At 39.5% G+C, this 25,255-nt stretch overlaps 1 protein-coding gene across 1 annotated transcript in view; it reads right to left on the reverse strand.

Moving 5' to 3' along the window:
* Positions 1 to 81: 81 nt before the first annotated feature.
* CCDC175 (coiled-coil domain containing 175) overlaps positions 82 to 25,255 on the reverse strand; it is a 72,181-nt gene continuing 47,007 nt past the window's right edge. Inside the window, exons 14-20 of the mRNA XM_065940314.1 lie at positions 25,080 to 25,218; positions 21,834 to 21,913; positions 16,118 to 16,270; positions 13,186 to 13,288; positions 9,966 to 10,009; positions 8,361 to 8,523; positions 82 to 544 (exon numbers count right to left, since the gene is read on the reverse strand). Coding sequence (XP_065796386.1) covers positions 459 to 544; positions 8,361 to 8,523; positions 9,966 to 10,009; positions 13,186 to 13,288; positions 16,118 to 16,270; positions 21,834 to 21,913; positions 25,080 to 25,218 — 768 coding nt within the window. The 3' untranslated portion in view covers positions 82 to 458. The remainder of the gene's footprint in view (positions 545 to 8,360; positions 8,524 to 9,965; positions 10,010 to 13,185; positions 13,289 to 16,117; positions 16,271 to 21,833; positions 21,914 to 25,079; positions 25,219 to 25,255) is intronic.

Here is a 25,255-nt window from a genome sequence, read left to right on the forward strand (position 1 = left end):
CGGGCTCCTCTGTCCATGGGGTTCTCCAGGCAAGAACACTGGAGTGAGCTTCCATTTCCTTCTCCAGAGGATCTTCCCAACCCAAGGATGGAATCAGTGTCTCTTGGTCTACTGCATTGGCAGGCGGGTTCTTTACCACTAGCGCCACCCAGGGAGCCGATGGTTTTCCTGTGGTTGATTGTTGATGTGTGCTGTGATTTTTATGCTCTAAAGCCTTCAGGAGACTCATGGTTGCAACCATGGAAGCAAAATAAGATTTTCGCACTTAATAATCTGACCTAGTTTATCTGTTTGTATTATTCAGAAGGTTATTTCCTGATTCTCCTCCTTGGTAAGAGTTATTAAATCTCAAACTTTTAAGACTCTCATTGACAGTTGTAAAATATGAAAGAATGTGCACTCACTTTTTCTGTAGTTTTGTACCTTTTGAATTCACGGCAGTTGTGTCCAGTATTTTGTTAGCTTTTCTTCGTTGATGTTTTTTTCATACTACATTGAACTGCTGGGACGTGGATTACTTTAACAGGACGCTGTTTCTTCTTTTCTATAGGAATAAATCAAATGTAAAAATTCTCCGTGTATCTTACAGAAGTTTAGGGAGTTACAACTTTAAATTCCCCAAGAGTCCTCAATTGGACGATTGTATAATGAGCAGAGGGTGGGGCGTGGAGAGGGGGGGGGGTGCTGGGGGATCATGCAACTGATTACCAGGGCAATCTTTTTGTCTCACTACGTTTGGAGTCATTTTAATAATTATCTTTCCTTCCAATGTCCTCTTCTAGCAGAAAAATGTGCATGCAAAAGGGGAAATCATGCAAGTAATACAAGTCCTCAAATGCAAAAAATTTCAGAAATACTTAATACATATTTGCATTTTTAATTTGCTTCCTTAACAAGACTAGGATAATTTATAGCAGCTATGGTTGCTCAGGTTACTAAATAATTTTTTATAAGTCATTGAAAATACACAGTTTTGTCTTAGATCTCGCTGCTGCAGTGTATGGCAGATATTTTGCTAATCACCGGACAGGTAATTTAAAAGCTAAAATTTTCTTAATTTGGGTCAGTTGATAAATTTAACAATTACACTGTTAATATATTTGTCTAAAACTGATGGTTTTCCATACTTGGCTGCACAATGGAGCCAGCTAGAGAGAATTCTAAAAATACTCGTGGGTCTCACCCCAGAGACTCGTGGTGAATTGGTCTGGCTAAGCAGAGGAAATTTTAAAACTTCCCTGCTGCTGCTGCTGCTGAGTCCCTTCAGTCGTGTCCGACTCTGTGCGACCCTATAGACGGCAGCCCACCAGGCTCCCCCATCCCTGGGATTCTCCAGGCAAGAACACTGGAGTGGGTTGCCATTTCCTTCTCCAAAACTTCCTCTAGGTGACTCAAATGTTTGAAAACTAAAATCTAAACTCTTCCTAGCTCAGATCTTAATTTTTCTAAGAGAGCTTTAGAGAATTTCTGAATTACATTTTTAAGTATTTATTACTGAAAATTTGATTCTGCTTCAATAACCAGGTTCTTTTCCAGAACTGAGATCAAAATATAGATAATTATAATCAAGTCCTTTTGATCACAATCATAAAAAGATAACTTTAACAGAAAGCTTACACAAATTTTTATATCTTTCTCTAAAAATATCTCTTGGCCTAAAAATGTCTTCTGTACAGCACATATCAAGTTAAGATATTTGATTAGTAAACAAATTGTTATCCGTTATCTAAATTATACTATATGGTATAATACTCAAGGATTTTTGGAAGTTTAAAACATTTTAAATACATCTTTAAAAATAAGCTTTGCAGGCTAATTAGGTTTGCTATACACCAAAATTTATTTATCTAAGAAAGACTATTAAAGCAAAAAGTAATGATTTTAATTTTCAGGATGAAGTTTGGCATTTCACATTCTGCCAAGCCTATCCCTCATGCTTGCCAACCAGTACCTCCAGCAGATCTCTACTCAGGCACATCATTACTGTTCCCTGGCCAGTCCACGTCTACTGCTCCTTCAGGAAGACATCCCATGTACTCTCAACACCCCAAAGAACAGAGGTGCCTCTACCCTTCGTTGCTACTGACGGAAGAATCCACTGTAGTCTAATCATCTCTTCACTTGTGTGTTTCTCACAGTGAATATGCTTTCAGGTTCAGGGACTGAGTCGTGTTCAGTTTAGTAACTAGCCACGTGCTCTAGTGGGTTTCCTAGGTGGTTCAGTGGTAAAAGAATCTGCCGGCCAACGCAGGAGACTGGGTTCCATCCCTGGGTTGGGAAGATCTGGAGGAGGGCATGGCAACCCACCCCAGTATTCTTGCCTGGAGAATCCCATGGACAGAGGACAGGCTACAGTCCATACGGCCACAAAGAGTGGGACATAACTGAGCGACTAAGCTTGCAGGCTGGGCTAGTGCGGGGCTCAAAGGTGTTCAGTATGCTAATACAGCTAGTGCAGTGACCAGGAGCACACCGGACCCCGCAGGGCTGCAGTGATACACTGTGTCCAGAAGAGGGTGCCAGAGAGGGCTGTCAAGCTGGAGGAGATCAAGGGCTTCTCTAGAGGTCCACCAGTGACGGAAGCCATTCGATGATACGAAATATCCAAGAGCTGGTAGCTCAGAGTAATTCAAGGGGCCTATTATCTCCTCAGGAGGTAAGAAGACTTCAGACATCAGTGCCTAATCTGTGTCTGAGGTATCATTTATTACTCCTGTTAACATCCATATTTAACAACCTCGGCAACTAAAGTTGTTGTTTAGTCACTAAGCTGTGTCCAACTCTTTCAGACTCCGTGGACTATAGCCTGCCAGGCTCCCGTGTGCATGGGATTTCCCAGGCAAGAATACTGAAGCGGGTTGCCATTTCCTTCTCCAGATCTTCCTTACCTAGGGATTGAACCTGCATCTCCTGCATTGCAGGCAGATTCTTTTTACCACTGAGTCACTTGGAGCAACTAAACGGTGGAGGTTAAATAATATGTTAAGAAGCAGAGTTGGAATTTGATCCCAGGTCCACCTACCTCCAAAGCCCATGTGGTACCAGGCCTACAGGAGCAGAAACAAGTGGAGTCGGAGAACCCAGACATGCTCCTTTACAGCTCATCTCCATTTCCAGTTCTCTAGAGATCTCTCTCCCAATTCCTTAACCAGGTCAAGTCTCTCTCCCTCTCAGGTTCTCATGCCCCACCTGTAAAATCCCTATGACATGAGACTTTACACACATTTGCTTAATAAATTCTTGGTTCTCCCACTGTGTCAGGGGTTGGCAAACTGCAGGCACAATTCTGCTAATGATGGCAGACCTGAGTAGATGCTACACAGACCTCATGTGTGACAAAGCCAAAAAATACTATGGCCCTTTAATATTTGCAGTCTTTTGTGCTAGATTATGAGTTCCATTTGGTGGGGATTATCTGTTTTCATTGACCACCATAACCCTAGAGCCTAACATGGTACTTGGCACAAAATAGGCTTCAGTAAATACTTCTGGAATTCAGTTTAGAGCTAATAGTGAAATGTGGATGCAACCCTAAAAACAGGAGGAATTTCAAGTATCAGTATGCCCAATTAGGAACGTTTCAGTGGCTGCTAACAGTACTGGCTTTTTACATTGAAATTCCTCCAATCAAAAATCTATTGACTGAAAATATATTCAGTAGAAATATATATTTTTTCCCATAAAATTTAGTGATATTCTTTTCATTTCCAACCACAAAAGGAGAACATTTAAATTTTTACAGAATAGGCATCACATAACAGAGCTTGTTCATCACTGAATGGTCTAGAACAAAGAAATCATCATATCCTTCATTCTCTTATTTGTCTCAGTGGATATATCCTTAGGGTTTGCCATGTTGTCAAGAAAGTGCACCCACTCCATGAGTGATCAAAAGAAAAGGTACCTTACAGAGTTTGGCAAACATCTACTGTTTACCTACTGCTCACCTAAATGGTAAATACTTCAGGTGGGGTGAGTCAGGGGGTCCCTGTCACAGTGCCTGTCATTGTAGCACAAAAGCAGCCAAATGTAACGTGTGAATGTATGACCATGGCTGGGATTGAATAAAACTTTATCTCTGCATATAGAAATTTGAATTTCATATAATTTTCTAGTTGATGGTGTTGGTCAGTCATTCAGTCATCGCTGACTCTTTGCGACCCCTTGGACTGCAGCACGCCAGGCTTCCCTGTCCATCACCAACTCTCAGAGCTTGCTCAAACTCAGGTCCATCAAGTCAGTGATGCCATGCAACCATCTCATTCTCTGTAATCTCCTTCTCTTCCTGCCTTCTATCTTTTCAAGTATCTGGGTCTTTTCCAATGAGTTGGCTCTTCGTATCAGGTGGCCAAAGTATTGGAGCTTCAGCTTCAGCTTCACTTCTTTCAGTGAATATTTAGGGTTGATTTCCTTTAGGATTGACAGGTTTGATCTCCTTGCTGTCCAAGGAATTCTCAAAGAGTCTTCACCAGCACCACAATTTGAAAGCATCAGTTCTTAGGTGCTCAGCCATCTTCTTTTTTTTGTAATTAATTTAGTGTAATTGGAGGTTAATTACTTTACAATATTATAATGGTTTTTGCCATACATTGACATGAATCAGTATGGTCCAACTCTCACATCCATACATGACTACTGGAAAAACCATAGCTTCGACTAGATGGACCTTTGTTGGCAAAGTAATGTCTCTGCTTTTTAATATGCTGTCTAGGTTGGTCATATCTTTTCTTCTAAGGAGCAAGCATCTTTTAATTTCATGGCTGCAGTCACCATCTGCCGTGATTTTGGAAACCAAGAAAATAAAGTTTGTCACTGTTTCCACTGTTTCCTCATCTATATGTCATGAAGTGATGGGACTAGATGGTATGATCTTACTTTTTTGAATGTTGAGTTTTAACCCAGGTTTTTCACTCTCCTCTTTCACTTTCATCAAGAGGCTCTTTAGTTCTTCTTTACTTTCTGCCAAGGGGTGGTGTCATCTCATATCTAAGGTTATTGAATCTGGTACTGGCCAATATTATCCTTTTGATTTTTTCTAACCATTTGAAAATACAAAAACCATTCTTAGTTCTGAGCCCTACAAATATAGGAGGCAGTAGGTTTGGCCCCTTGGTTGTAGTTTAGTGACCCTTGTTGTAGGCAAGACTTGCTCAGAAATCTCCACAACATTGTTGATATCTAGGAACACAGGCAGCAAGTGAGAATAGGGGAGGAGTTTAAAACTAAAAGCCTCCAAGCTTCAATTTCTCTAAAGTTTTCATCAGACTACAACAAACTTTCCTTGCAGTCTGTGGTTTGGTTAAAATGACAACCTGAGCAAAACCTGTGATCATCGGAAATTGAGGTGAGTGCTCTCCAAACTCTATTGAGTTTGTATCATGTGCCCCAGTCTATTAATACATTATAAATATATATAATGATGTGTACAATATCAGACAGAAAATTTAAAAGATAACTAAATTTTTCCAGTAGTCAAGTATGGATGTGAGAGTTGGACCATAAAGAAAGTTGAGCACCGAAGAATTGATGCTTTTGAACTGCAGTGTTGGAGAAGACTCTTGAGAGTCCCTTGGACTGCAAGGAGATCAAACCAATCCATCCTAAAGGAAATCAGTCCTGAATAATCATTGGAAGGACTGATGTTGAAGCTGAGATTCCAACACTTTGGCCACCTGATCCGAAGAACTGACTCATTTGAAAAGACCCTGATGCCGGGAAAGACTGGAGGCAGAAGAAGAAGGGGATGAAAAAGGATGAGGTCATTGGATGTCATCGCCAACTTGATGAACATGAGTTTGGGCAAACTCTGGGAGTCGGTGGTGGACAGGGAAGCCTAGCATGCTGCAGTCCCTGGGGTTGCAGAGTCAGACACGACTGAGCAACTGAACAGCAACAATTATGTTCTTGTTCTGTGTGGCAGGAATACCATAACATGGCAAAAATGTTAAAATTTTTGCCTGATGGTGTGTATATGTGTGTGTGTGACTTTTATGCTTTTCATACTTGCAATATTTCATAATTAATATTAACTGGAACTTGTTCCAGTTGCCTAGAATAAGCACAGCTTAAGAGTCATGTATACTGATTGGATTGACCCATGTGTGTGCAGTTGCGTCCGACTCTGTGATCCCATGGACTGTAGCCTGCCAGGCTCTTCTGTCTAGAGAATTTTCCAGGCAAGACTACTGGAGTGGGTTGTCATTTCCTTCTTCAGGGGATTTTTCCACCTAGGGATTGAACCCATGTCTCTTGCATCTCCTGCAATGGCAGGCAGGGTCTTTACTAGCTAAGCCACTAGGGAAGCCCATTATTTATATTTTATTTGGGTTGGTTTTCACACAAAGCAACTATCAATACTACTCTCTTCTGTACATGATATCTTAAATTGAAATGGAAGTAAAAATTAAAATCCATGCTGAAAAATGGAATATACAAACTGACAATGGCCAGACCATACCTGACAATAGACCCATGAATTGACCATATACTCAATTAGCCCAGAATAGTCATAATTTGATCAATGACTGCCAACTTCCCTCCTTTATAACCCTTCTTCTAACTCAGGACCAACCAGAGAAGAGCCAAATATGCTCACTAATCTATCACATAGGCTTCCACTAATCTATCCAGCTTCTAGTCAGCCTGTTGCCAACTTTCCAAAGCCAACAACCTCCAGTCAGAACACAACCGAAGTTTTCCTTTTCCCCACCCCCAACACTAAACCTCTCCCACTCCCCTGCCTGCCTCTGAATCTCTGCCAAAAACAAGTGATGGTGACACTGACTCCCTTGTTCTACCAAGCTTTATGCCTCGGCTTGTTCTCATTTGGGGGACCTTCCATTATTTCCATGTTGCAATCCTCCACTTTCAATAGGTTATCAGGTCTCAAAATACAAGAAAGGGGGTTTAGCTTTACAACATAATACATTTAAATTTGCTCCAATGTAAATATTCTATCAGGTTTCAGACAAAAAAGGAAGATTTTCTCATGTGAAAACAGTGCAATTGAAGAAACTATTTAGCTCTTAAAAGTCTACTTGATCTACAGTTACTAGGGTTGGCCTGACCTAACAAAGAAAATGCTGAGTTAAGCAAGATGCACAAAGACCCTTTGTGCAATAATATATAATAAGTATAGGGGCTTCCCTGGTGGCTCAGGGGTAAAAAAATCTGCCTGCAGTGCAGGAGACGCAGGTTCAGCCCCTTGGTCAGGAAGATCCCCTGGAGGAGGAAATGGCAACCAGCTCCAGTATTCTTACCTGAGAAATCCCACAGACAGAGCAGCCTGGCGGGCTTCAGTCCATAGGATCACAGAGTCTGACACGACTGAAGCCTCTGAGCATGCAGACATAATAAGTATCATCAAGGTGGAACATAATGACAAACACAGCTTTTTGGTTGATAAGAAGATTCACCCACAAAATTCCTTAGTGGCTGCTAAAACATTATTTCTTTTATCAAGCAACACCCTCAGAACACTGTGTTTTTTGTTTTTTGGGTTTTTTTTAACCAAATATCTAGATGTTTTTAATTGTGCCACTTTCTTTCATTTTACTTTTATTTCACTTATTTTATTTTTTACAGCTCACCTTTAGTATGGTTTATCTAATGATGATGCTCTTAAATCTTAATAACCTCTAATAGATCTTTACACTTGTCAGATGATACTATTTTCATTTCACCTCTCCATCTCTCCCCTATGCTCTATTCTCCTTCCTCCTGACAGCGCCCTCTACCTCCACCATCCCACCTTTTCAAGGGATTCCAGCCCTGGGATCGATCCCTGGGCTGTATTGTCCCAGGGTTCACTTCTGCTTCTCACTGCAGACCTGGTATGGACAGAGTTCTGAGGCCCTGGTGTTTAGCATGACTCTAGAGGATAAAGGTTGAAGACTGCATTGCTTGCTCGTGAGTCAGTTGTGTTATAATCGATGTGTTAACATATCAGAAGATCCAGAAAGCATCATTAGACTTTCAGAGAAGGCAACAGTTTCTGTTTCTAATGTTAAACTCAGCTCAGGAAGAAAGGGCAAAATGATGTTCAATATCTTCTTTTAAGAAGACAAGGAAGCAGGTAAAAGAGTTTAAAAAGATTTGGGGGGAGGAATATTTTTAAAAATCAGAAAGAAGTTGAGATTCAGTTATTTAGGAGACTAAGATGAAAGGGAGGCTTGCCCAACACTGCTACATTGCCATATTCAATCCCACAAATGAGAATCAACATTCAGTGAACATATGTGATATTACTGGGAATAGATTATTGCGGATAACTAAATTACTGGTTGGCATTCTTTTGGGGGGCTATTTTTGATGTCACCAGTGACAGTAAAATAGCAGAAAGTTCTTGAGATGTTACTTACTGAGAAAGTTTGTCTCCGATTCCTGTTCCATAAGACTACGCATCTCTTCAAGGTCTGATTGAAGCAAAATACTGATTTGCTCAATTTTTTCATCTCTTTCACACAGCTTGTCTATCAGATTTTTTATTTCTCTCAAGATCTCATTAGCACTTTCTACCAGTTCCTTAAAAAAAAATAGCATTTGGGGGTATGTGAATATAAATAGCAACAAAATAAATAAAAATATCTTGTACAAGTGAGTCATGCACAAGACAAAAATACATACACATTATTGGTACTAGTTGTGTAAAGTAAGTGTCTGTACACAGAAAATTCACAAAGTTCTGTAAAGGATGTCAGAAAAGTGGACTAACAAATGAGATTTAATAGAATGCTCACTGAACTCAAAATTTTAACTGGGTAGGGTAATAGAGGTGGTGGCGGCGGCGGCATAAAAAAGCCAGCTCATCTTAGGAGCACCGCAGAACTGCAGAGGCGATTCAGTGCCTTGCAGCGTAAGAGAAAGAACTTTGCAATCAGGGAGATCTGAGCTTTAAATCCCCGAAGTTCATCAGTGGGCTTTCCTGGTGGCTCACACGGTAAAAAATTTGCCTGAAATGCAGAAGACCTGAGTTCAGTCCATGGGTTGGGAAGATCTCCTGGAGAAGGGAATGGCCACCCACTCCGTATTCTTGCCTGGAGAATTCTATGGACAGAGGAGCCTGGAGGGCTACAGCCTGGTCTTGGGCAAGTCACTTCAATTGTCTGAGTCTCAGTAGCTTCATCTAAAAAAGGTATTACTAGCACTTCTCTTAGCCTCTGTTTAAGGGTTAAACAAGGATCACAGGTAATCTTCAGGTACTTAGAAAGTAGAAGAACCAGGATTTATATTCTAGTCTACCTGCTTCTAAAGCAGGGAGAGATGGAGATGGTGCATAGCTGGTAAAATGTGGAGGAAAGATAGAGTTCAGAACTGACAAATTTGTCCTAAAATAATCTGTCTTCCGTTTATGCTTGGAAATAAAAATGTCATTCCCACTTTAGCTGAAGTGGTAGAGTGGGAAGATAGCTTCCCAAAAGATTAAGATTTCAAAATGACATTTTATATTCTAAAGAATAAGACAACAGGCCCAAAATGGAGTCACTTACACTAAATCCCACGTCACCAAACTGAGAGACTTAATTACTTTCAGTTCTATCAGAAATGGAATCTTAACCAGTCCATCAGGAACTACCTGATCAGCACTAAATCGGTAATCTGCCTGGTCGATCCCTGCCATCCCCGAATGGGAAGTGGCCTTGCAATACGGAACCTGCCATTTTTGCCTGGAATGACTTCCTTGTTCTTGCTTCCTCTGCCTATAAAAGTTTTTCATTATGTACAACTCCTCAGAGCTTCTTCCTGTCTGCTAGCTAAAACACTGCCTGGTTTGTGACGTGTTGCACAAAGCCAATAAAGTCTTTAAAACTGATTCAGTTGAGATTTGTTTTCTAGCAGCACAAAGGACACATTTTAGGATGTGATGATCACATGAGCTGTGTCTTCCTTCCTTACACACATACTTATTAGGTAGGTAGACATCTTATAAATATGATAACTTATGAAAGGAACACAAAAAAGCTCACCTTAAGTGTAGTCCAAAATTCAGCCCACAAATCCGAATATTGTGCTAAATTAAAGATTTTTAAAATGCAAAGGTTACTGAAATAATTTGAACCTTTTATTAAAGTAATGCTATTTGTTTCTCAAAAGTCATTTTTATCTATAAGTTTCAACTTCTGAAATGTCAGACTAACACTCACCCTCCCACTGTAAAAAAGGAGAAAATGGGACTAAATATATAAAACAAATAAATCTGCTGCAATATCCAGTTTTCAGTTACTAGAGAATGGGCAACACAGAACAGTGATGCCTGAAAGAAAGGAGCCCTCCTCTGGTCACTGGGCTCTCCTGGGGGAGGGGGGGTGCAAGCTGAGCAAGGCAGGCGTGCACACAGACACGGAAATCTGTTCAAAGATTAACAAATCAAATCCAGCAAAATATGAAAACAGTAACTGCTTTTGAAAAAGTGGATCTTATTGCAGGAGTGGAAGATTGGTTTGACATTCCAAAATCAATCAGTGCAATTTTCCACACTAACCTTGTAAAGGAAAACACCACCTCAGCACCTCAGTGGCTGCTTGAGTCGCTGAGGTCATTCACAAAGGCAATGCACGCCTGTATGCCTGACCCCCTCCAACAAGTACCCTGGACACACCCAGCCCTGTCAGCTCCCCTGCCTGGCACCAGTTCGCATGTGTCACACACCAGTGCTGGGGGAATTAAATGCATACCACTGGGATGGAACTCTATTGTAACTCCACCGGGAGAGGTCACCTGCAAGCTTGCACCTAGTCTCCACCAGGCCCTTCTCCCTTCGCTGAATTTACTCGGTATCCTTCATTGTAACAGACAATAACCATCAAGTATAACAACGTCTGAGTCCTATGAATCCTTACAGCTAATCACCGGGGCTGAGGATGGTCTTGAGGACCTCTGAAACGACACTAACAGCTGTGAAATCTTGCTGAGAAAAATTAAGTAAGTTCTAAATAAATGGAGGTATATACTGTATTCTTGGATTGGAAGTCTTCACTTTGTTAAGATGTAAATTCTCCTCAGATTGATTTACAGATTCAGCACAAACTCAATTTAGATCCCAGCAGGGGTATGCATGTATGTAGATTAATAAGCTAATTCTAAAGCTTATATGGAAATAAAAGTATCTAAAATAGCCAAAATGATTCTAACAGAGAAGCACAAATGAGAAGAACTTGCATTACATGATTTCCAGATTGAATATGAAACTATAGCAACCAGGACAGTGTGATGTTGGTATAAATTCAGATACTTAGAATAAAGGAACAGATTCATAAAACTGATTGTTTAAAAAAGTCATTGAGTAATACAGTGCTAAAAGGAAAGTCTTTTCAAAAATGGTGCTGGAACAACTGAATATGCATAAGAGAAAACCCTTATATTTCAACCCTTACCTCATACCATATGAAAGAGTTAACTTGAACCAGGGATCTAGACATTAAAGCTAAAAAGTAGTTGGTGACGGACAGGGAAGCCTGGCGTGCTGCAGTCCATGGGATTGCAAAGAGTTGGACACACCTGAGTGACTGAACCGAACTGAACTGAAAAACTAATAGAGAAAACTTAGGAAAAACTCCGAGAACTAGGCTTAGGCAAAAAAGGACACAAAACATACCAATGCTAAAAAGACAAACTAGATAAAGCAGACTTTGCTCAAAAGAAAATTTTAAACCTTTTTCTAGGGCACCGTTAAGAAAATGAAAAGTCAAGCCTTAGACTGACAAAGGACTCACTTCCAGACTATATAAATATTTTAACTCGATGAGAAACACAAAGAACACAAAGCAATGGGCAAAAGATTTGGAAAAACACGTGGCACCGACTTTTCAGGTCAAGTCACAATGCCTTGAATTTCTACGCTGTTTCTTGGAATGTTAGTTTTTGAAACACAGCAGGTCAAGCAACTACATATATGGAGAGGCCACATAGAGGTGTTCTGGTTAACAGTCTCCCCTGAATTCAGCTGAGAGCCAGCATCGACCCCAGACACACGAGTGAGCGGGTCTTCAGATGACTCCAGGCTCCAGCGGCTGAATTACCCCTCAGCCTTCAAGTTGCTCCAGCTGATGTCAGGTAGGACAAGCAGGAGCTGCCTCCACTAAGTTCTAACCAAACTGACAATTTGTGAGCAAAGTAATCTGTAATGCTTGTCATGTTGTAACAGATAACTTGTCAACAACACGACATAAAAAATGACATGTAAGTGGCCAAAAAAACACATGAGAAGATACTTAACAACCTTAGTCAATAGAAAATCTTAATCAAGAGGAAATGCCATTTCATAGCTAGTAAATGGTTAAAACGACAACAATTTTAAGTGTTCCGACAATTTTAAGTGCTGGTGAGGATTTGGAGTATCCCACTGCTATTTGGATGATAAGTCTGTACAACTACTTTGGCAAATAGGCCATTTCTTATAAATCCAGTGATTCCCCTCCTTTGTATTTACCCAAGAGAAACTAAAATAAATATGCTCAAAAACACAAATAGTAACCCTCAAATGGAAACAATCCAAATGTTCCTCAGCTAGTGAAGGGATAAACAAAATATGGTACATCCATTTAAAGGACCACTACCACACAGCTACTTCCCTGGTAGCTCAGACGGTAAAGAATCTGCCTTGCAAAGTAGGAGACACAGGTTTGATCCCTGAGTCAGGTAGATCCCTTGGTGAAGGGAATGGCAACCCACTCCAATATTCTTGCATGGAGAATTCCATGGACAGCGGAGCCTGGCAGGCTACAGTCCCTGGGGTCGCAAAGAGTCATACATGACTAAGCGACGAACACACTTTCACTATACAGCTATAAAAAAAGCAAACAATGATATATGCAACAACATAGATGGATCTTTAAAAAGTTTTCTGAGTAAAAGGAGCCAGGCACAAAACAGTACATGTTCTATCACTCCATTATATCTAATCCTCAAGGACAGAAGGCACTGTACTTCAGTGGTTTCTGGGAACTGGAAGTAGACTGGGAAATCAATCATAACGAGACACAAGGGATGCTTTTCAATGATGAAAGTGTTCCGTATCTTTCTTGTAGTGGTTTTGGTGGTATGTACACCTGTCAAAACTCATTTTAAGATGGGTACAAAAAAAAAAAGATGGGTACATTTTATTATATCAAACCAGTAACATCGATTTAAACAAAACAGCACTTGATTTTTTTATATATAAAAGGTCACTCATGACACATTACTTACTCTGAAGATCTGTCAGCTGACAGGACAGGTCACTTGAGGAGCGCATGATGTCTTCTTCTCCCCTTTTGTATTGCTCTATGGTGTCCTTTAGGTATGCAATATACTGAAAAGTAAAGGTGTGTGGTTGCTTTAAGCTGTTGAAGGTTAACTAGTAGGTTAGTTATCTGTGCAGTCACTTAGCAAACATTTATTGATCCCTCCTCTGTGTGTCCTACCATTCTAGCTGCAAAGGTGACAGTGGTCAACATAGCCCTTGCTAAGTTAATATTCTGGTGAGGGAAAGAAAGGACTTTGCTTCCTAGTAAGCATTTCAACTTCACCCAAATAAACATGATATTCTGAATTTGCCACAAAAATGAACCAAAAAGTATGCTGCCTAAATGCACTGTTTCCACAGAAAAAAAAAATTATCCTTTTGGAAAAATGTGTGTTCAGTATATGCTACAAGGCAGCAATGTTGCCTCACTGGAGGGATTCCCAGGACCTCAGAGAGACGAATTATCAAGTCAGGAGACCCTGTGGAATTGCTCACTCTAGTTGGCTGTTTCGTTGGGTTGGGTGACAGTGACAGCGGTGGTCTGGATATCAGAGACATGGCTTTCTGTTCTAACTACCCAGTGCTCGGGAACCTAAAGTCTGGGAACTCTGAAAACGTGGGCTTCGGAATATAAAGTAGGCACTGGCCCTGTTTCAAGAGAGAAATTGTCAAACTCTAGAAATTGCTGATAAAAATCTGAGAAATGGTCCCAGTGCCCCAGGAGCAGACATGGACCTGCTCCGTAGGACTGCTCATAAGCACGTGCCAGAGGGGCTCTCCTGCAGCCTGGACCCTGTGTCAGTCTTTGCACAGCTGGTTGGCAGGTTTTCTAGTAAATCTAAGTGAAAGCTACCGTAAGCCAAATCCAAGTCATCATTCTTGCTCTCTTTGAACACGGATCACTGTTTATAGACTTGACTAGTTCAGGTGGCTTCCTGTAACTCTCTATTAGTCCCCTTTTCGGTCTTTTAGTCCCCCTTTTTGGCTCCACTTCTACTGTTTCCTCTTTCAAAATTGTCTTTCTTCCAAACTCTGTTCACACTTCACTGTTCTCATTAACTGTCCTCAAGGAATCTCACTATCTCCCAGGTGTAAATCCTACCTCTATGCTAATGGCACCAGGTCAGATTTTTTCCTGGAGCTCCTCACCTGGTGTGATTAAATGCTTGTGCTCTGGGTGACTATGTATATGTGCCCTGGGTGGATTGTCACACTTAACAACCAAATTGTAATTATCCATTTGTATACCTGTCTCCCAAGCCAGACTATGAGCTTTCTAAGGGTTTGGGACAGTGTCTTACCCATATTTGTGTTCACTGTTTCTTCCCTAGAACTTGGGACTCAGTGATGCTTAAAATGTTTGTTGAATGAAGGGATGAGATCATCAAAACACAGAGTGATGAATGAATAAGATATAAGCATAGGGTCATCCAGGGCCTAGTAGATGGACCTTGAATCCAAAGCAGGACTTTTAGAATCAATGTTTCACATAGTCATCCATTTGCTTACCCATTACCAAAATAGCAATGAAAATTCCAACTAAATAAATAATCTACCTCATCTTGATAGGAAGGCAGTCTTGTGGAATATTTCATAGGTGGATGAAATTCCTTAGAAGGTTGTTTCAAGGCTAGAAGGATGAAGATGTTGGATCTGTGTGGGTTACTACCAATGGTACCTGGGCTCTGTGGAGTACTCTACCTTTTCAAAGTAGACTCATATCTCTTATGTCATTTAATTATACCAAAAAACACATGATATTCGATAGATAATTGTTGCCATTTAGAGTCTTAGTGCTGTAAGACTGCCCAAAGTCACACTACAGGGTTACTACTGAGTGACAGACTCAAATAAGTAAATCTTAAGTATAAATAAGCAAAACTTAATCTTTTGAGACTGAGACTTTCATTTTAGGGGTTGGATGAACAAATTCCTTTGCTATAAAAAGAACTACAATCAATCTGAAACAATCTAACTTCTAAAACGGTCACAAGACTGAACAGATCCTTCACAAAGCGGGTCTGCAAGTAGCAAACAACATACGAATCATTTCCTGAATCATCAGGAAAATGCAAATTAAAACCACAGTGGATCACCTCTACACACCCTCCGGAATGATTAAGTTGAAAAAGGCTGAGTTTTGCTTAGAATCAGGAATAACTACACTCTCTCACTACAGAAGGGAGTGGCAGTTACTGCCGTGTCCTTGGGAGACTGCCAGTGTGCACTAAGGCAGACCATAAGCCCCTCTATGGCTCTAGAATTCCACTTGAGCTGTTTACCCCAAAGAAATATGTAACTACATTCATCAAAATACATGGAATAGAATTTTCATGGTAGTAGTCCAAATTAGAAACTCGCCAAACCCCCACCAACAGCAGAGTGTATAAACTATAGCATAGGTATACAATGGAATACAATACATACAAACAGTACAATACAATACAGAACTAAGAATGAATGAACTGTACCTTCACTCAATAATAAGAAGAAACCTGGGAAACATAATTTCTGGCAAAAGAATGTGTACTGTATCATTCCATTCATATAATGTTCAAAAACAGGCAGAACTCTATAGTGTTAAAAGTCAGTATAGCATATTGTGGGAGAGTATAGTATATGATGTAGTATATTGTGGGAAGGTCAATGACAGGAAGGCCCACAGAAGACATAGAAGACAGTATCTGGATTCTGTCGATGGATGCTTTGTTTCTTGATCTAGGTGTTGGTTATTCAGTGTGTTCATTACTGTGTATGATTTGGGCACTTCTCTCTGTGTACTTTAAGTTTCACTTAGAAAGTTTCAAGAGTTATTCTCTCCTTTTCTCTCATAACTAGTACAGAGATGGAAATCAACCATGACCATTGTACAAAGTAAAGTGCTCTTGAACTTACCTCTTTTAATCTTTCATTTTCCAGGATCAAAGCATCTGTTTTTAGGTCATGTAAATAGATTTCATTTTCTAAGCTTTTTAGAGTTTCAAAATGAGCTTTGGTTTTATAGCTTTCACGCTCTCTTAACTGTTTCAACTCCTGCTTCAGTTCCTTCTGCTCAAACATAAAATCCACAATTAACTTACAGATTTCAACTAGCAGGGCACCAGTGTATTAAGTTGCCTGCACCACATTCAGAGAAGGGTTCTAATTACAGCTGACCTTTGAACAATGCGGGAGTGAGCGGCACCAACTCCCGCCCAGTCAAAAATCTGGGTATAACTTTACAATTGGTACTCTATTACCCGTTTCACATCTCCTGATTGAACCAACCACGGACCGTATAGAGCATTCATTGAAAAAAAAAAATTCACAAATATATGGACACACGCAATTCAAACTTATATGGCTAAAGGGACGACTATAATTCCATGACCATCAGGAGAGGCTATGAACATCTTCCCTTGGAAAACTTTATATTAACTACAAAGCTAATGGACTCTGGGAAGGAAGTCTACAGATCCCAAGTTAAGAGCCAAAGTCAAGCTATTGAGACAATTTCACAAAATAGAATATATCCTGATATACAAACAATGGCCTGGCAAAATGGGGAAGAAGGGAGTAGAATTTATTGAGGCTCTTTCAGGGAGGATTGGATATTTGCTATTTCTCAAAGAATATTACTTTATGGATTTTTCTGAATTCTCCAGTCAGTTTTAAATTATTACACTGTTATAAATCACAAAATCTTTGTATATTGTATAATTGCCCGTAGCAGCATCCTATTAGGAAAATAGAATTATATATATAATATGTTGTTCTGTTAGTTGTTTAGTCACTAAGCAGTGTCTGACTTTTCTGCAATCCCATGGACTGTGGCCCACCAGGCTCCTCTGTCCATGGAATTTCCCACGCCATATACTGGAGTGGTTTGCCATTTCCTTCTGCAGGGGGTCTTCCCAACCCAGGGATTGAACCCGAAACTCCTGTATCTCCTGCATTGGCAGGCAGATTCTTTATTACCGCTGAGCCAATGGACAAGCTCATATATATAGTATACTTGTAATTTTCCCCTTCATATTTTTCTATTTCCATAACACATTAAAAGTTACTTTTGATATCAGTGAATCTCAAAGAATACATTTTATGTTTAATCAACTCCACATACATATGTTTATCACTAACTATTGATTATAAACTGTTAAAAGGTAGTAAACATCCATTTAACTGCTTCTGTTTCATTCATTCTTCTAACCCCTACAACCTTTGCCCATTATCCTTGTCTTCATAGGAATTTACCAGAATAACAGATATGAAAAGAAGCTTAGAAAGCATAATCCGATCTCTACTTTTTAAATAGGGCTTCCCAGGGGCTCAGTGACAAAGAATCTGCCTGCAAGGCAGGAGACACAGGAGATGTGTGTTCAATCCCTGGGTCAGGAAGATCCCCTAGAGAAGGGCATGGCAACCCACTCTAGTATTCTTTCTGGAGACTCTCCATGAACAGAGGAGCCTGGCAGGCTACAGTCCTTGGGTCACAAAATTGTCAGACACAACTACTGCAATTTAGCATGCATGGCACCTTTTAAGTAAGGAAAATGAACCCTCCCCCAGTGAGTGATTTTCCAGTGGTAACAGGTTACACGTTAATCGCTTCTAAGCTGATCTCTCTCCCTCGACACATACACACATGTATATATGTATACGTACATACATATATATATATATATATATATGTCTCCAGCAGAGGCATGGGTAGGCAATGGCCTGCTTCAGGGTCGGGGACACCGAGTGTGGCAGTGTGTGCACAGGACCTTTTGAAGGATGTCTCCATTAACTTCACTACCTCCGCCATTGGTCTCAGGCCAACAGGGAGGGAACACAGTTCCACCTATCAACAGAAAATTGGATTAAAGTTGTACTGAGCATGGCCCCAAACATCAGAATAAGACCCAGTTTCCCCCACAGTCAGTCTCTCCCATCAGGAAGCCTCTTATCCTTATTCTTCAGAGGGCAGAAAGAATGAAAACCACAGTCACAGAAAGCTAATCAAGCTGATCACATGGACCACAGCCTTCTCTAACTCATGCCATGTAGGGCCACCCAAGATGGATGGGTCATGGTGGAGAGTACTGACAGAATGAGGTCCATTGGAGAAGGGAATGGCAAACCACTTCAATATTCTTGCCCTGAGAACTCCATGAACAGTATGAAAAGGCAAAAAGATATGACACTGAAAGATGAACTCTCCAGGTCGGTAGTTGCCCAATATGCTACTGTAGAAGAGTGGAGAAATAACCCCAGAAAGAATGAAGAGAAAGTGAAACAAAGTGAAAACAATACCCAGTTGTGGATGTGACTGGTGATGGCGGTAAAGTCCAAAGTTGTAAAGAACAATATTGCCTAGGAAACTGGAAAGTTAGGTCCATGATTCATGGTAAATTGGAAGGGGTCAAACAGGAGATAGCAAGAGTGAACATAGACATTTTAGGAATCAGTGAACTGGCTCATTGGAGAAAACCTTGATGCTGGGAAAGATTGAAAGCAGGAGAAGGGGATGACAGAGGATGAGATGGTTGGATAGCATCACCAACTCAATGGACATGAGTTTGAGCAAGGTCTGGGAGCTGGTGATGGACAGGGAAGCCTGATGTGCTGCAGTCCAAGGGGTCACAAAGAGATGGACATGACTGAGTGACTGAACTGAATTGAACTGAAATAAAATAGACTGGAATGGGTGAATTTAATTCAGGTGACCATTGTATCTATTACTGTGGGCAAGAATACCTTAGAAGAAATGGAGTAGCATCATAGTCAACAAAAAAGTCTGAAATGCAGTACTTGGGTGCATTCTCAAAAACGACAGAATGACCTCTGTCTGTTTCCAAGGCATACCATTGAATATCACAGTAAGCCAAGTCTATGCCCCAGCCAGTAATGCTGAAAAAGCTGAAGCTGAACTGTTCTTTGAAGGTCTACAAGACCTTCTAGAATTAACAGCCAAAAAAGATGCCCTTTTCATCATAGAATCCTGGAATGCAAAAGTAGGAAGTCAAGAGATACCTGGAGTAACAGGCAAATTTGGCCTTGGAGTACAAAATGAAGAGGGTGAAGGCTAATAGAGTTTGGCCAAGAGAACACACTGGTCATAGCAAACACCCTCTTCCAACAGCATAAGAGAAGACTCTACAAGTGGACATCACCAGGTGGTCAATACTGAAATCAGGTTGATTATATCTTTGTAGCCAAAGATGGAGAAGTTCAATACAGTCAGTAAAAATAAGATGGGGAGCTGACTATGGCTCAGATCATGAACGCCTTATTGCCAAATTCAGACTGAAATTGAAGAAAGTGGGGAAAACCACTATACCATTCAGGTATGACCTAAATCAAATCCCTTATGATTATACAGTGGTAATAACAGATTCAAGGGGTTAGATCTGATAGACAGACTGCCTGATGAACTATGAATGGAGGTTCATGACGTTGTACAGGAGTCAGTGATCAAGACCATCCTCAAGAAAAAGAAATGTGAAAACGGCAAAGTGGTTGTCTGAGGAGGCCTTACAAATAGCTGAGAAAGGAAGAGAAGTGAAAGACAGAGGAGAAAAGGAAAGGTATACCCATTTGAATGCAGAGTTCCAAGTAATAGCAAGGAGAGATAAGAAAGCCTTCCTCAGCAATCAACACAAAGAAAGAGAGGAAAACAATAGAATGGGGAAGACTAGAGATCTCTTCAAGAAAATTAGAGATATCAAGGGAACATTTCAAGCAAAGATGGGCACAATAAAGGACAGAAATGGTGTGGACCTAACAGAAGCAGAAGATATTAAGAAGAGGTGGCAAGAATACACAGAAGAACTATACAAAACAGATCTTCATTGACCCAGATAACCATAATGGTGTGATCACTCACTTAGAGCCAGACCTTGCATCCTGAAAAGCGAAGTCAAGTGGGCCTTAAGAAGCATCACTATGAACAAAGGTAGTGGAGGCGGTGGAATTCCAGTTGAGCTATTTCAAATCCTCAAAGAGGATGCTGTGAAAGTGCTGCACTCAATATGCCAGCAAATTTGGAAAACTCAGCAGTGGCCACAGACCTGGAAAAGGTCAGTTTTCATTCCAATCCCTAAGAAAGGCAATGCCAAAGAATGTTCAAACTACCACACAATTGCACTCACCTCACACTCTAGGAAGGTAATACTCAAAATTCTCCAAGCCAGGCTTCAACAGTACATGAACCGTGAACTTCCAGATGTTCAGGTTGGATTTAGAAAAGGCAGAGGGACCAGAGCTCAAATTGCTAACAACCATTGGATCATAGAAAAAGGAAGAGAGTTCCAGAAAAACATCTACTTCTGCTCTATTGACTACGCTATACCTTTGACTGTGTGGATCACAACAAACTGGAAAATTCTTAAAGAGATGGTAATATCAGACCACCTTACCTGCCTCCTGAGAAATATGTATGCAGGTCAAGAAGCAACAGTTAGAACTGGACATGGAACAAGGGGCTGGTTCCAAATTGGGAAAGGAGTACGTCAAGGCTGTACATTGTCACCCTGTTTATTTAACTTATATGCAGAGTACATCATGCAGTATGCTGGACTGGATGAAGCAAGCTGGAATCAAGATTTCTGGGAGAAATATCAATAATCTCAGATACACAGAAGACACCACCCTTATGATAGAAAGCGAAGAACTAAAGAGCCTCTTGATGAACGTGAAAGAGGAGACTGAAAAAGTTGGCTTAAAGCTCAGCATTCAAAAAACTAAGATCATGGCATCTGGTCCTATCACTTCATAGCAAATAGATGGGGAAACAATGGAAACAGTGAGAGACTTAATTTTGGGGGGCTCCAAAATCACTGCAGATGGTGACTGCAGCCATGAAATTAAGGGACGTTTCCTCCTTGTAAGAAAAGTTATGACCAACCTAGACAGCATATTAAAAAGTGAAGATATTACCTTGCCAACAAATTTCCAGCTAGTCAAAGCTATGGTTTTTCCAGTAGTCATGTATGGATGTGAGAGTTGGACTATAAAGAAAGCTGAGAGCCAAAGAATTGATGATTTTGAACTGTGGTGTTGGAGAAGACTCTTGAGAGTCCCTTGGACTGCAAGGAGATCAAAACAAGTCAATCCTAAAGGAAATCAGGCCTGAATATTCGTTGGATGGGCTGATGCTGAAGCTGAAACTCCACTACTTTGGCCACCTGATGTGAAGAACTGACTCATTGGAAAAGACCCTGATGCTGGGAAAGATTGAGGGCAGGAGGAGAAGGGGACGACAGAGGGTGAGATCACTGGATGGCATCACTGACTCGATGGACATGAGTTTGAGCAGGCTTCAGGAGTTGATGATGGACAGGGAAGCCCTGGCATGCTGCGGTCCATTGGGTCACAAACAGTCGGACTCCACTGAGCTACTGAACTGAACTGAACATATATATATATATATATATATATATATATATATACACACACACATATATATACACATGTGTGTATATATATACAAGTGTGTATGCTGTGACTAAAAATTTCGAAACTTTGGTTTAATAGGGTAAGTTTAAACAATGCGACTTTCTTAAAGACTCTAGCGGTGCTAGGTAAGTAAGTCTATATACACCAATATTCTAATAAAAAAAAAAGAATGAATATATTGATGCTTTACCGTGTTGTTAATGTATCTTACAAAGTCTCTTGTAAGTTGAGAAATATTATTATTCAGTAAATTTTGTTCATCTTTTTGTGCTATAAAAAAAGAGAGAAAAAATAACTACTCACAATGTTCTTTAAATAAAAGAAAATAAGACATATGCCTGGTTTTAAAAGCCAAATACTATTTTAAGGCTTATGACCAAAATCAGAAGTAAGGTGCTCCCCAATGCTGCTGCCATCCCTGTGTGTGACTCTTCGGAATCAACCATTTTTAATTCATTTTCACTTTTTCCTCTTCCTTTAAAATTTTCTTTCTGAAAAATTTTTTCTTTATAAAATTTTTTTCCTTTTCTCTCTTAAATTTTTTCCTACTTACTTCCTGATATAGTAGAAGAGGACATAGACACTTATTCCTATTGTCATATCTCCTGTGAACACTCAGAGCCTCAATATTTCCTTCCTTTAACCTCCTCCTTAATTACAGATTTTGTTTAAATGAATTCCAACTGTTCAGATCATTATAATAATGCAAAGTTTATTCATGGTTAGACAAATGGTACAGTAGGATTATATTTCTTTTCTTGTATAGTTTTTGTTTGTTTTTCCTGGAGTTAAAAATTACCTCACTTAAAAAATATTTGCTTAGTTTTCCATGTATATATCATTAATTCACACCAAAATCTATAATAGAATTATAAAATCTTTCTGAAAATTACTTCCCATGTGGTCAAACACATTAAGTAGTCCATCAGTTCCATTCTTCTGCCCTCCCCCACTGTCTTCTGTACATTTTTCTTTAGTCCTACTGCAAAGCTGACCTCCTGGGACTTTCCCTTGCATCTCTCTCATGTTAGACCTCCTGCTTTTTGAATCTCATACCTTCTTCTTTCTCTTAATTTATTTCTTCTATTTGTTGAAACAAATTTTGTGTAGCTTCCTGAGACACAATAGATGAGATCTTATATATCTAAATATATATCTATTCTATATCTCTAAATGTAGAATGTAGATGTAGAATAGAGTTGACTGATAGTTTGGATGGGTATATAATGTAGGAAATTTTTTTCTCTCAAAATTTTGAAGGCAAAGCCTTCTAAATTCTACTGTTACATTGATGCTAAGAAGTCTGAAACCATGCTGGTACCTAATCTTTTGTGTAAAATCTGTTTTTTCTCTCTAGAAGCCTTTATAATCTTCTCTTTTTTTTTTTTCTCATGAAATGCAGTGATGTGGCTTAGTTAGTGTCTTTTCTTTCATATATTGTACTGGGAATCTGATAGGTCCCTTTCAAATAGGAAATTCATATTGTCCAATTCTGAGAAATATTTTTGTAATGTTTTATTGATAACTTTATACTTTCCATTTTTCTCTGTCTTTCCTGTTAGTTAGATATTTGACATCTCAAAATAGTTTTATAATTTCCTTACCCTTTATCCTGTTATCTTCTTGTTTTTTTTTTTTCTATTTTTGGAGAAATCCTCTTAACTTTTTTATAATCCTCTTATTGAATTCTAAAATTTTAGTTGTTATATATATTTTTTAATATTTTTTATTTCTACTAACTGTTTCATGTTCTCTGTTCTTAAAAGTGTCTTGTTTTTTCATAAATGCAATATCTTATTTTATTTCTCTAAGAATACACCTTTAAGATATATTCTCTATAAGAGAAAAAACATATTTCTCTGCAATAAATAGAGAATATATATGCATTATATATAATAATATAGAGAGAATATGTACTCCCTGAGAATCCATATTATGTTCTCTGTGTTGTCCATTTTTCTACCAAATTCTCTTTTTCTGTCTGCTTTCTTTTCTTTCATTCATTTTGGAGTTTTTTCCTGAGATGTCTGGTGATTTTTGACTATCTAACCCTATTTATGAGTAAGGGACTAAAAGGTTGAGTTCCTACTGCCTGAAGCACATTGCTCTTATGTCCCCTTTCCTTCTTTTCTCCTGCCTTCTCCTCTTCCCCTTTCTTCAGTGTTTCATCCCTTTGCTTTGACTGAAGATAATCAGTCCTGCAATATATACTGCAATATATTGCTTATTTTTATACTCATAGTGTTTCTTATATCCTCCACCCAGTGCAAGAAGGGATGGAGGAAAGCTGGAGAAGTAGATATCTGGCAACAGAATATATACAAATTGTAAGTCTTGGTAAAAGTGGTAAAAGATGAATGAAACTTAACTGGGTTAACCAAATGAAAACCTGGCAAAAGCGGAAACCAGCTGAAGACTGGGAACCAGAGCAATTACCTAGGCACTTATTCTTAATCTTACATTCTTAAAAATCTACCCTCTTTGACAATTACCGCTATTCACTTTGAATATCTATTTCACATTTCAGCATACGGGCTTCCATGTGACTGCCCTGTTTTGACACACAGTTTTAATTCCTATCCCCATAGTCATCTTTGCCAGCTGGTCAGTCCCACCACAGTGCACATTTTTTACTCTCATTCCAGTACTTTCTGTAATTTTGGTCCTGGCCTCCTGTTTCCAATGGCATTTCTTCTATCATCTAGAAGATAGAAATGCTGGAAGTTGTCCTGCTTAAGAACCTAAATTCTTGGATAATGACCCTTCACTCCCCAGATTCAAGACAAGAGTCACACCTCTAGGATGGTTCTAGATCTGTGGAATTTTGGGTTCAGGTTTAGATAACCACAGCCAACTTCTTGGAGAGAATAATTGTTTTTTATATTAAACACACACATGGTTGTGCCAGGCACTAAAACACAAAACATGCCTTCAGACATATTTCATATCCTTATGAAGCCCCCAGATCTGAGACAAGTTCTTATCTATCTCTGCCTTAGCATTAGATTAGCGAAAAAAAATCTAAGGAGTACCTACTTGATAAATGGTTAAAGTCATAGCTGGAAAAAGATATAATTTGTAAACTTATGTTAAGAAACAAAAAATTTTCCACATGGTAGAAGGTAAAGAAATTGGTTCTACCTTTACCATGTACAGACAGAAACTATATAATATAGTTGTTACTAATTCTTAGTTTTAAACAGTCTTTAAAAGAGAAGAAGAAAAATTTGTCAAGAATTAACAGTAAGATTGTGGTGCAGAGAAGAGGAAACTAGAAGAGGCAAAAACTAGAGAATGGAGAATTAAAGATAATGGAAAAAGCTTGAGAGAATTTCACTATTGGCTTGTGATGAATGACCCACCTTGTTTTAGCAGACAACAGAGAAATCCGTACCTGGGCTTGAAGTCAATTACTAAGTACTTCATTCATATCTACCTGTGACAGTTTCAATGAGATTTTCAAATTTTCTGTTTTTGTACGTGAATTCTTCTTCTGCCACCTGAAGCTGTGGAAGACACTCGACTAACTCAACTTCTTTTTCTTTGCTAATTTGCGCTTCTTCAGCAAATCTTTGCTTGAAAGACAGAAAGCTGATTGTGAGGTATGATTAT

Source organism: Muntiacus reevesi, chromosome 7, assembly GCF_963930625.1.
Source record: "Muntiacus reevesi chromosome 7, mMunRee1.1, whole genome shotgun sequence".
Lineage (NCBI taxonomy): Eukaryota > Metazoa > Chordata > Mammalia > Artiodactyla > Cervidae > Muntiacus > Muntiacus reevesi.